Source organism: Neolamprologus multifasciatus, chromosome 14 (genome assembly GCF_963576455.1).
Source record: "Neolamprologus multifasciatus chromosome 14, fNeoMul1.2, whole genome shotgun sequence".
Taxonomy (NCBI): Eukaryota; Metazoa; Chordata; class Actinopteri; order Cichliformes; family Cichlidae; genus Neolamprologus; species Neolamprologus multifasciatus.
Window position 1 is genome coordinate 23,141,922 of NC_140452.1, and position 12,342 is coordinate 23,154,263.

At 38.7% G+C, this 12,342-nt stretch overlaps 1 protein-coding gene across 2 annotated transcripts in view; it reads left to right on the plus strand.

Moving 5' to 3' along the window:
• Nucleotides 1-12,342, plus strand: part of pdgfd (platelet derived growth factor d) — a 55,491-nt gene that overhangs the window by 20,151 nt on the left and 22,998 nt on the right. The window contains exon 2 of one of the 2 annotated variants that reach the window (XM_085183857.1): nt 9,911-10,121. In XM_085183857.1, the coding sequence (XP_085039983.1) occupies nt 9,911-10,121 (211 nt within the window). The remainder of the gene's footprint in view (nt 1-9,910; nt 10,122-12,342) is intronic. The other variant, XM_085183858.1, reaches the window with a different exon arrangement.

A 12,342-nucleotide genomic window follows, 5' to 3' on the forward strand; every position in this document is an offset into this window, starting at 1 on the left:
ATCCATTAGACTAATTTGCCCTCATCAACAGGTGTTGAGTCATAGATGCCTGAGAGCCTCTTGGAAAAGTTAAGTGGATGCTAATGCTAATCAAAGGCTTAAAAGGATCATTGAAACTCACTGGTGATGTTGTGAGGACCAGCTAAAAAGCTCCAGTACCGAAGGAAATTTAAATGCATTGCTGTCATGGCTTTGCATTGATGTTTTGTCTTTGTTTATGCCTTTGAAATAGATGAAAAAAAACAAGATAATGATGAATTTGCACAAATCTGTGCACATCATAACAAAGCAAGTGGAACACTTACACAAACATACACATAGACTCATATATATATATGCACACATAATAATACATTTTTTGCATATTTATGAGCCCAACTCAGATATGCTCTTTTGTGTAACTTACACAGTTTTCATGTGTTGAGATATCTTGGGGCTTCTCTTGTTGTTTTCGCTGCACAGTAGCCGTGGCCACTGCTCCATCTTTCCTTTTTTGTCCTGACCATCGTTTCCTCTTTTCCTCTTGTTTTTCTCAACATCGCAGAGTTTCCCAGTTTTTCTCACACCCATTCCAGCTTTTTTCATCTCTACTCCATCTCTCTTATTGTTTTGCATCCCATATCTTTCTCTTCCCCAACCCTACCGTCTTTCCCTGCGAGGATGTCCACAAAGAGTTTTCTAGCTCAGTTAACAATAATTTGGTCACATCTGTTTGTCTAACCTCATCTGTCCGTGTCACAGGGCACGCCTTTGTTTCAGCTTCAAAGGGCCACGAAACTCTTTCTCACACATATTCACACGTGCACATTCCCTGAAATGAAAAGAAAAACAAAACTTCTAAATCCACCCTACAACTCACAAACTGTTTCTTATGCTCTGTTTCAAATGCTCATGCTGTCACCCTGAAAACATCCACCCACGCAGACACTCACAGTGGGTGTAACTACTGCTGCGAGTGGAGAATGGAGAGAGGCGAACACCCTACAGTGTTTTGGAATTGCCCCCAGGCAGGGGGTTATAAGGATAAGTGCCCTGTCCTGATAAGTTTGGTCATGATAAGCATTTTCACAAGTGACAAGAAAAATGAATGGATCTGACATGGTAGTTTTACCTGCAGGAATCTGAAAAAAAGAGTGAGAGCGTGATGTTTGCATGTGAAAAGTTAAATATGCATGTAAATCAATGTATTTACAGCCCTGACACTGATATGACTCAGACACCAAAAGCTTTGAAATGCAAAGTTCTGCCTGATAATGTTGCCTGGCAACTAAGAGCTTTCTTAGCAAATGTTTCAAAAGTCAAACGTTAGTGTGTTGCACACATTTATAGTCCAGACGAAGCATTTGCCTCACTTTTTACCTAAAAGGAATCAAAATGAAAGTATGATGATCTGGCAGGTATGGTACATAGTTCTGAGCAAAGTCACAGGGAAGCAGTTGAATGACAGGTTGTTGCAAGAGATGTTTAGTCGTCTTCCGCAGCTTGCAACTACATCGTAAGCGAGTATATCTCAAGATATTTTCCCCTGTTTTCCAGCAAGTAGATGTAGCTCATGTTAAATATAAGCATTAACCTGTGAGCCTTAAAAATGAAGCCAATGTGGTGTAAAAATTGCAGCTTGAAACCGGCTTTAAGGGAACCAGTACCCATATGTGTTGTGGCTGTTACTCAAAATAATATATTACAACATTGTATTACTTTAGTTTTTTGTTTTTAAGTGATGCATGACATTACTAAATTACTCATTTGACAAAGTAATTGTTGACTCTACATTGGACATTACTTTTACATTACTTTTACATTACTCAGTAACAGCTTTCATATAGTTACCAGTTAATAATAATAATAAAGTTTATATATATATATATATATATATATATATATATATATATATATATATATATATATATATATATATATATATATAGCAAGTCATTTTCAGAAACAATAAAAAAGTACAAAAAAAGAAGAAAATTATAACTCAGCTATATTAGGCCAGTAAAATGAACATCAGTTCATCAGCAAACCTTATCATAATGAGGACAAACGGGATCTTTCTTTAAGTCTTTAAGTAAGTTATCCAGCCCAACGAGCACTTCACAGTGATTCTTTTATAGATACTGGTCAGGGTAGAAATACGAGGTTATGGACCTGTCTGCTCATCACTGCTTTTTGGTTACCTGCTGAAGATCACACTCTGGCTGCGTGATGGAGTCAGCATACTCATCTTTAATATCACTCTAGATTCTTCATTACTAATGTTGTATTCGTGTGTTGTCTTTGTAGAGGCTTCAGAAAAGTCAGTGTTGTGATATCAGCAGCAGGTTGCTCTTTCTGACCTGGGCACAGTTTGCACATCATGTTCTCCTTTTTTTAGAAATAAAAATAATTTCTCCACTCCTCAAATGTTGTAGAATGCTCCTCTATTTTCCTCCTTCACTGAAGTTTGCATTAGCAAGTGTGAAGGAAAAAGGGCATGTTATTTTTCCCATCTGCCCATTGTGCAGACATCGTAACAATAGTAACAACAGTAAAAATAGTATTGCAATACTGGCATTACTGTGTTATAAAAAAAATTCATTACAAAGTAAGACACTACACCCACACACTGATTTCCACTGACTTGTTAAAATAGCCAACATGTTTGCAGCTTGGTACAAACATTTTTTGGTCTTTTACCCTTAGGAAAAGCTGTGCAAGTGTAATCATCTATTTATAGTTTTTTAATTATGTAGTGACTGAACCGAACCTCTTAACTCCTTGGTAACTTTTAAAGCATTTTAAATGCAAATATTCTTATATATATTAATGCACATATTCTTTGGTGGTTTTTAGTACGCAGTACATCTAAAGCTGGTCGATATACTTTCTAACCACGACTTGATTGCTTACAAATATGGCAGAAGCTCTGTTTTGTGTGAGATAATAAATGTAGTGTGTCCACACTATATTTGCCTTGGCACATGCATGCCCATGTGGGCTGGTTAACACTATGCAGTCCCATACACCCTTCTATTAAACACATATTTTCATTCTTGATCATCTCACAAGTTATATCAAATGATTGCCGTCTTTTCTCTCAGTCAATTCAATTCAATTCAACAACAGTCGCCTCAAGGCGCTTTATATTGTAAGGTAGACCCTACAATAATAGATATAGAGTAAAACCCAACAATCATATGACCCCTTCATGAGCAAGCACTTTGGGGTCAGTGGGAAGGAAAAACTCCCGTTTAACAGAACGAAACCTCCAGCAGAACCAGGCTCAGGGAGGGGCGGCCATCTGCCTCGACTAAGAGCCGTTTGTCTTTGCCTCCTTCATAGTGCAATCAGTCCACAAAAATATCCCAACACCACACAGTTTGACAATGAATGCAGAGGGCATGCATCAATTTGAATAAAAGAAAATGGCACAGATTAATGTAGGCCAGTAATAATCGTAAAGAAAATGTAAAATATCAGAAAAATATGTAATATAATGATTAATTATAGTTTTTTTTAACTACATACACCACAGGTTTGACCTTGTCACGATTCATGAAATATTATTAAATGTTAAATATAAGACTTAACATTAGGCATCTATTACTAGGGAAACAAGAAAAAAGTGATTCATCGTGATTAGAAACAGAGTGAAACAGAGGAGATGGTGCAGAAATGAGCAAAGAGAAGAAGCCAAGAGGGAGTAGATATGTGGGGTAAGAACTGATGCTGACCAGAGCTGACACCCCTCGGCATGCACTGTTCACCCCAGGATATATATGTGCGTGTGGGTGTGTGTGTGTGTATATGTGTGTGACTTTTTCATGCCTTTGTGCTTGTGTTTTGAGCATGACAGAGAAACAAAGGGGCATGTTTACAGCTGATTTGTCATGAGAAAGTGGTAAAACAATGAGCCTGCATAAGCATTACAGTGAAGCACACACACACACACACATATATATCTATATGTATATATATATATATATATATATATATATATATATATATATATATATATATATATATGTGTGTGTGTGTGTGTGTGTGTATATATATATATAAATATATATATACATATATATATATACACACACACATATATGTATATACACACACATATATATGCCTTGAGCATTTAGCCAGATGGAAAAGGCTTTGGTTATTTCTCATGGGTGGAAATACTCTGAGCATGTAAGTGCAGCTCTCACATCCACAACCAATACACACTCACATGTACACAAACACAGGAACAGCGACCCATATATACCCCAGTTCCTAACAGATATGCCCATATGAACCTATTGCATACACATAAACAACTAATGATAAAAACGAATACACAGACGCACACATTTACACATGCTCGCTGTGTTTATCAGCAGTTTTGCTGTTAATGGGCAGTACACTCTGTTACCAAACACAGATGAATAAACAACTCAGCAGATAACGCAGATGGGTCTGTCGTCAAAATATTTTGGGGGGTTTTAAGCTAATATTTGAAAGATCATATTTTTTATTTATACTATGACAAGTATTTTTGTCACAGTATGAATAAAGTTGGCCAAAGTGCTGCATACAAACTACTACGCAACATGCTGAATGGTTTATTGTTAGTGTTTCCGTTTCTATACTTTTTGAGGCACATCTATCTAAACTGATCATTGAATGCTTTCATGGTGCTGTCGTTATAACATCCTTGCTCTGTTTGCGTACTCAGACCAGAAATAGTCCAGGGCTAGCATTACTCAATTCTACACACAGCTTTATTCTTATCTTTTTATGTTTTTCTAGACACCAAGGTGAGATGCTTCAGCAAATTGAAGTGATGCATATATTACCTTTTCCAGACTAGCTGTTTCTCTCTGCTGTCAATAAACTAGCTGGCTGTAGTTTTAACAGACAGTCTATCACTATGTCATCTTAACTCTCCACTAGAAAGCAAGTAAAGCACATTTTCCCCCCAAAAAAGTATTTTGACCTGTCCATTAAATACTTAACTGTGATTTTTGAAACAGGCGTAAATACTTAGTTAATAATTGTGAAGCACATCAAAAATAAACACCTGCTTTTCTTTGCCACCTTGAATGAAAACAGCAATCTCTGGGTAGTTTTTCACAGCTGAAAGTGAATCCATTACGTGTGTCCTGCTCTCTTGTATATGTGTGTGTTTGTGTGTGAAAGTTATGAGAATTCATTGTTAGGAGATGAAAGTCAGACAGGATATGTTAGACAGGGGATGGCAGATGTAAGAAATGGGGTCGCCTTGTTATAGGTAATGTCCTCTGGGACTGTGTCTCTGTGTGGGAATTCATCATACAGTATGTAAACTGTCACTCAAGAAAAACAGAGTTTGCTTCACACAGAATAGACACTTGAACTAAAAAACAGATTTATTTTTTAATATTTACTCTTTGCACACCTGTGACTTCACCAAAATCTGATTTTAATTAAGAGAGAAATATAAAAGTTTCATATCTTAGCTTCAACATCAGTTCCCTCCGAGCAACTTCAGTGCTTTCTCTAAAGAGCTATTTTTCCTTCCGTGATGCATCATGTTGCTGGTGATTAGAGTGTGATTGGCACCGGGATCAGAAATAGATTTCAGCACCATGGAGAACATTACACTCTGACACTGGAGGTAGGAGAGTTAAATTTAATTAGGGAAAAATTAACCACATACATCCTTCAAGACATGCATGCATCCAAATACACACATGTATAGTCTAAACCTTTTTCTTGTAACCTGCCACATCCATAAACACACACAGCCATGTATCCATGACTTCAGATGACATTGCATTAACTTCCATTCATCTGATAGAAACGTACTCTAACCTTATCAAAACGCTAATGCTTAAGTCAACTTTATAAAGAGCTCTTCATCTCGAAAGGGAAGGATTTAAATTTAAGGTACTTGTTTTTTTGTCTCATAAGGGAGACACAGACCCATAAAGTAGCAGGTTGTAGGTCCTCGCAAAATGATTAACACACACAGAAACTGACTGCCAATTAAACTCTCAGACTCCTGATCTGACACTTAAATAACTGTGACAATGATGCTGCGTGACTGTGTGGTGAGTTTGTGAGTGTGGAGCAGACGACAATGTGCGTGCATGTTTGTGTGTGTGAGCAAGATGGTGGGGGTTGGAGGGGGTGGCTAAATGTAGGATTTGAGTCAGACAGTGATATTATCAGCACAATATAATTTTCTGTGACTGCAGAATGTTGACTTTCTGCCCAATTTCATTTCATATAAATTATATGACTAGTTTAGATTAAAGATCCTATAATCAATAAGTTATAATGTGACTGAGGCTTATGTCTTGCAAAAATAGAAATAACAACAGCAAGGAATAATAATAATTAATGGCAGATGGGTTGGAGTGGACTATCACGTAGCAAGATGTTACAACTCCATCGCAAGACCTATAGAAGAGCCCTATATACATTCACACTCCTACAGCCATAATCACTAATTAAATTATTAATATTGATATTTTAAATAATAATAATAATAATAATAATAGTAGAACCTACACTGAACAAAGCCACCTCACCGTGGAAACAGATTGAAGTTAATCTTATCAGAAAATGAAAATGAAAATATAAAAAAAGACTAATATAAGTACAAACCTGTAAAAACCTGTCCCTGTCCTAATATTTCCAGACTGCACTGCATATCCATCTGTGCCCGCTGATATGTCTGCTGGTTTCCGGATTCTGCTTAGTCCGTGTGAGCCATTTACCGAGAATCCTCAGCAGTCTGATAAATTGCACCAGTTAGTTTCTCCCACTGTTGATTCTGTGGACTGGATTTTTAATAGAAACTTCCTTTATAATCACTGTGTCATTTGCATTAATTTGCAACAGTGTCACTGACATCACCGCATGATTTATATTAAGGTCATGATGTGACTGCAGAACATCATCCAGAAGAGCTCACTGCTTTTCAAGCACATTTGCATATTTCCTCATTTTAGTGTCTGCCCTCTTCTTACACACATAGACCTAGACCTGTGCGCATGGACAGGTGCATTAATGGATGGGTGCATTAATTGGGTTGTGGCTTTACAGCAATTATGTGCTAGATTATTTCATGGTCAGAAGCACTGACTTCTATCTCTTGATGTATTTCAGTAGATCGATGCTTCATGGTGTGTTAAAAAGTGGCACTAACATGTATTTACGGTTATATGTATTGGACATTGTAAGCAATGCACACGCTGTGCTTGCGACCACTTGCAGTCACATGAGATTTAATGCAAATTCTTTATGAAAAGAACTGAAACAGACACACTCTGTTCACCAGGGATATAGTTAGGTTAGAGTTCCTCACATATAAGCACTTCTTTTGACTCAGTGGACTTACACAGCCAGGCTTCTGATCAGCAAAGCGGGAAGAATTTTATTACAAATAAAATTGTGCCCCAGTACACACATGCAGTCACATTTACACACATGCTCCAGACTAGAAGTACATGCTGCATTAATGCCCGCTGCCCATGATACACACTGGAGTGCTGTGTTAACTGTTGGAGCTGGAATTAGCAGACTGTTGAAGAGAGCAGAATGACCGGTGACTGAGGCGGAACTGCGGCACTGTAGAGAAGAGAAACACAGAGAGGAGGTGAAAGGTAAAGACCGGGCTGAGCAAGAGGAGGAATTAAGAGAAGCTCAGAGTGAAGAGGAGGAGGAGGCCAAAGCTTCATCATCACCATCAACTCCCAGGGGTGCAGGCTGTGCCTTGATTATGCATTCAGTGCTCTAAAAAACACACACCACTCAGAAAATACAGCCCTGTCAGCCTACTTCAGCACACAGCCTGACCTTAGGGAATGTGTGTAAGAGCTTTTTTTTCCCCTCTTGAATTTTCAGGAACTCGGGAATAGATTTAGATTCATGATGCCAATTAATGATTATTGTTATGAAATGTCAAAAATAGATTTATGATTGCATTGGTTAGTTAGGGCAGCATTTTGAGTGGTTGTAATTTCATGTTCACCACCAATGAGCAGTCGTTTTACTTAAAACATAACTTTAGAACCTACCCATACACCTTCTGTACATATAAAGTTGTTACCTATATATAAACACGAATCAAGAATATTTCTTCCAGATACTTTAAGTATTTTTGTTACAATAGATTGATGTGTTCACACAGATAATACTCCTCAAATAGAAGGTGCCCAGGAGGCAGCTTAGTCAGATACCGAACCACCCCAACTGGTTCCTTTCGATGTGGAGGAGCAACGGCTCTACTCTGAGCCTCTCCCGATTGTCCGAACTCCTCGCCTTATCTCTAAGGGAGAGGCCAGCCACCCTTTGGACAAAGCTAATTTTTGCTTGTGTCCACGATCTCATTCTTTTGGTCACTATCCAGAGATCGTGATCATAGGTGAGGGTAGGGATGAAGACCGACCGGGAAATTAAGCGCTTTGCTTTTGCACTCAGTTCTCTCTTCACCACGACAGACCGGTACAGCGTCCGCATCACGGCTGCCAGGGCACTGACCCTGACGGTTCGGTCCCCGGCTACCAAAACTAGCAATGACTCTTGGTTCCAAGAGAATTATTCTGAATGATTTTGGTGGGTGACCAGTTATTGTTGATATTCATGACCTTCAGGGAATGCATGTGAATATTTTTTGACCTTTTCTGCAGAATAATAATAGCAAGACAAATTTAGTTAGTGACAAATGTTTACTTGAACTGAAATATTCAAATGTAATCGGTGTGAAAAGGTCAGACAATAATATTGTTATTTGATGGACACCAGTATATAAATACATGTTTGATAGAAACCAAGTCTTTGCCCTATCTGAAAGATATCAGACATTTTTCATACTAAAACCCACATGTTATATTATACACTCTCATTGTACACTTGTTAGACATTTATTAAGTCCACAGTATTGAGTATTAAGTTCCAACTTACATGGAACTCAAAGCATTTGTAGAAATGGTTGAGACAACCTCCTGAAGTTCATCTTGTTGGAATAATATTTTCTTGGCACACTTTGGGCCCTTTAGTACTAACTGAGCACTGTTTAATTATCATGTCCTGACCATGTGCACCACTGTATGACCACAGTATACCATCTTCATTTGGCTGTTTTCAGCAGAATAATACATCATGTCACAAAACTCAGATGATCTTTTACTGGTTTCTTGAACATGACGATGAGTTTGCTGCACTAAATGGCCTCCACTATCAACTGATCAGTATTAGCGTAGCCCAGTATGAGCATATGTCATAATTAGGTTTTGTAGACATAAAATATTATGACATCAAAATGATGCATTGCTTGTAAAAAGGGTTAATAGGATGCAAAAATGGTAAAGATGGTTCACTTTTGCCATCAGCAGGTGGTTTCTCAACAACATGATGATGTCACAATATTAAGACGTACCCGTGTGCTAAGTGTGCCCACTGAAGTGTGGTCCCTTTATCATGTATGAGAAAATCGCGGGCAGACATTTGATGTATTATAGTTGGCTAGTCTTTGGGTAATAGTATATATGTGGGCTGATTAGTCGATAAAACTGCAGTATGGAGACGCCTGTTTAAAGATTTCAGATACAAAGAGTGGGGAGAAGTTTCGAACTGTGAAATGGCCTGCTGGGTAACTACCGCAGTCTCACTTAGAAAACAAAGACAAAGATAAACCCAAACAAATCTACGTGATCCATTTCAATATGTGTGCTCGGCACGCTCTTATTTAAATTAGTCTTTCGGTCTTTGCTGAGGATTGTTTCTGTATGAGCTGTTGTTTATATGTTTTGTGCTCCTCTTTTGCATGTCTTTGTGGGTGCCGACGTCTAAAAAAGTTTTTCTCTTGGGTGTGAAATTGCATCTGTGAACAATCTGCTTTGCTTCTTCTTCTATTATTAAATTGACTAACTAACTGATTAGCTGTAACCACTAACAGACAGCAATCGCCTCACCACAGACTTGTACCGCAAGGAGGAAAACATCACAGTAACGCCACAGGGTGGAGTCATCCACAGCCCACGCTACCCCAACGCTTACCCTCGCAACCTGCTGTTGTCATGGAAACTGCTGTCACCACCAGGAAGCCGCATACACCTGGAGTTTGACGGACACTTTGGACTGGAGGAGGCTGAGAATGGAATGTGCAGGTAAAACTTGACACAATACAGCACGCGAGAAGTAAGGAGGGTGACGTGAAATCCATTTAGGGAAAAAAAAGACAAGAGGAGCAAAGTAGAATACCGGAAACAAGGATTAAGGCAGTGAACAAAAAGAAGAAAGAACACTGATCATTTCTGAGCAGCTGTAAAGGAGAAACATCAGATGCAGGAAGAGTGATTTAGGAACCTGAGAGGGAAATAGACTGATGGAGAAATGTGACAGGGAGGACAGGAAAGTGTATTGTGTAAAAGCCTCGAGTCTGAACAATAGCAGCGGTAAAATATGTGTGAATTATTTGGTACTGTAGTCACATGGATCCACAATAAATTGGAATTTAAATGAACTGAGAGAAAATAATATTAAAAGGTATAAGGTGCTGGAATCACTGTAGGAGAGATGGATAGCTGAAGTTTGCTTTCTTGGCAAGAACTATAAGAAGTTTGTCCTTGAGGGCTGCAGGGAGAAAATAGACTTTTTAATCCCCATATGCAACTCAGCCGTCTTTGTAAGCACTTTCCTGAAAAGACAAGGGGGAGCAGCAGGGGGTGGGGGGGTTGAGAGGAGGGGGAGACAATTGAAAAGGTAGTAAGAAGGAGAGAGAGCTTTGCCCAGTCTTTCAAATCTTGTTTGTCACATTGATTATGTGTGTGTATCTTTGTGGGCTTATTATCATGCAGTTTATGGTGATGGTCTGCTTGGCCGAGAACTCATCATAAACTTCTATCATAACAAGTCTGATTACTCGAAGTGCCTCATAACCCTAAAAGTTACCTGAACCATTACAGAGGAAGTGTCCATAAAGGAAAAATAGGCTTTATTCCAAAGTTGGTGTTATTTGTTATGCTCTGCGTTCAGTCTAGCCATCTATCTACCAGCTGTTTGTGAGATTGGCACAAAATTGGAACAGAATTTCATGGTTGGCATCAGTGACACGTTTAAAATTGCTTCATCAGCCTTTAAAGTCTAGCTTTGCCCGTCAGGCTAGTTATAGCCATGGTGATGTCACATAGACAGTCATATATCCGGACATGATAAAAACAACAACAACATCTAGTCATTTGAAGGACTTAAAAATGTATTTAACATAAACTAAGCCAAAATGTAGAAGCCGTGAGTGAAAAACGGCAGCTTGTAGGTCCGGAGCATCTAGGTGTGTGTTAACAAAAAGTCAAGGAGGAAAGACATCAGCAGTGACCTTACAGGAGTACTGCTGCCTTTCAGTCTAGGAAGGTTTATATGGTCATTTCCAAACAATTTATAGTCCATCATTCTACAGTAAGAAAGATTATTCCCAAGTGGAACACATTCGATATAGTTGCCAGTCGTTCCCGGAGTGAATGTCCCATCAAATTCATGCCAAGGTCAGACTTTTAAATCCTCAAACTACAGCGAAAACCAAAAAGCTATATCTCAGACTCTGCGGACACATGACAGTAAAAGACTGCCAACTATGACTTGTTTGAAAGGTTTGTCAGGAGAAAGCCTCTTCTCTCTAAACAGGGTTAGCACTTGAACAACCACAAGACTTACCAAACAATGTCCTTTTGACTGATGAACTAAATTGGAGATGACCATCACTACAACTACTGCAGCCCTAGGATCTGGCCAACTCGCAATCACTGAGTCAATCCTGAGCGCTATATACCGAAATGTGAGGCCATATGTCTGACAGCTAAAGCTTGTCCACAATGGTCCCAATGGACCAAAATCCAGACCTTAACCCGATTGAAGACTGTGGTAGAACCTTAACCCTGGATAACCCATGGGGTCAAATTTGACCCCATGGTTTCCCTAGTAAACCAATGGGGTCGGATCTGACCCCATGAGTTCTCCAGGGTTAAAGGAGCTGTGCATAAACAAATGCCCACAAACCTGAACGAACTGAAGCAAGAGTGAGCCAGGGTTCCTCAAAATAATGATAGAGGAGAAAGATAAAGTGGCACAGAATACTTCAAGTTGTTGCTCAAAGCAATAACGACTGAATCAGGAGGTGTTTTGTTTTCACACATTGCTTCAGCATTTTGGTTTAGTTTTTATAAAATAAATAATGACATGATGTGATATGTCAAGTTTTTTGTTAGTCTCAGGTTGTATTTATCTAATTCTAAGTCCTGGTAAGGAGTTGATCATTTTTAATGTCCTTATATGCAAAACCTTAGAAGTGACAGAATTGTTATTGTGGCCACGCGTGCTGTGCTAGCAAAAACG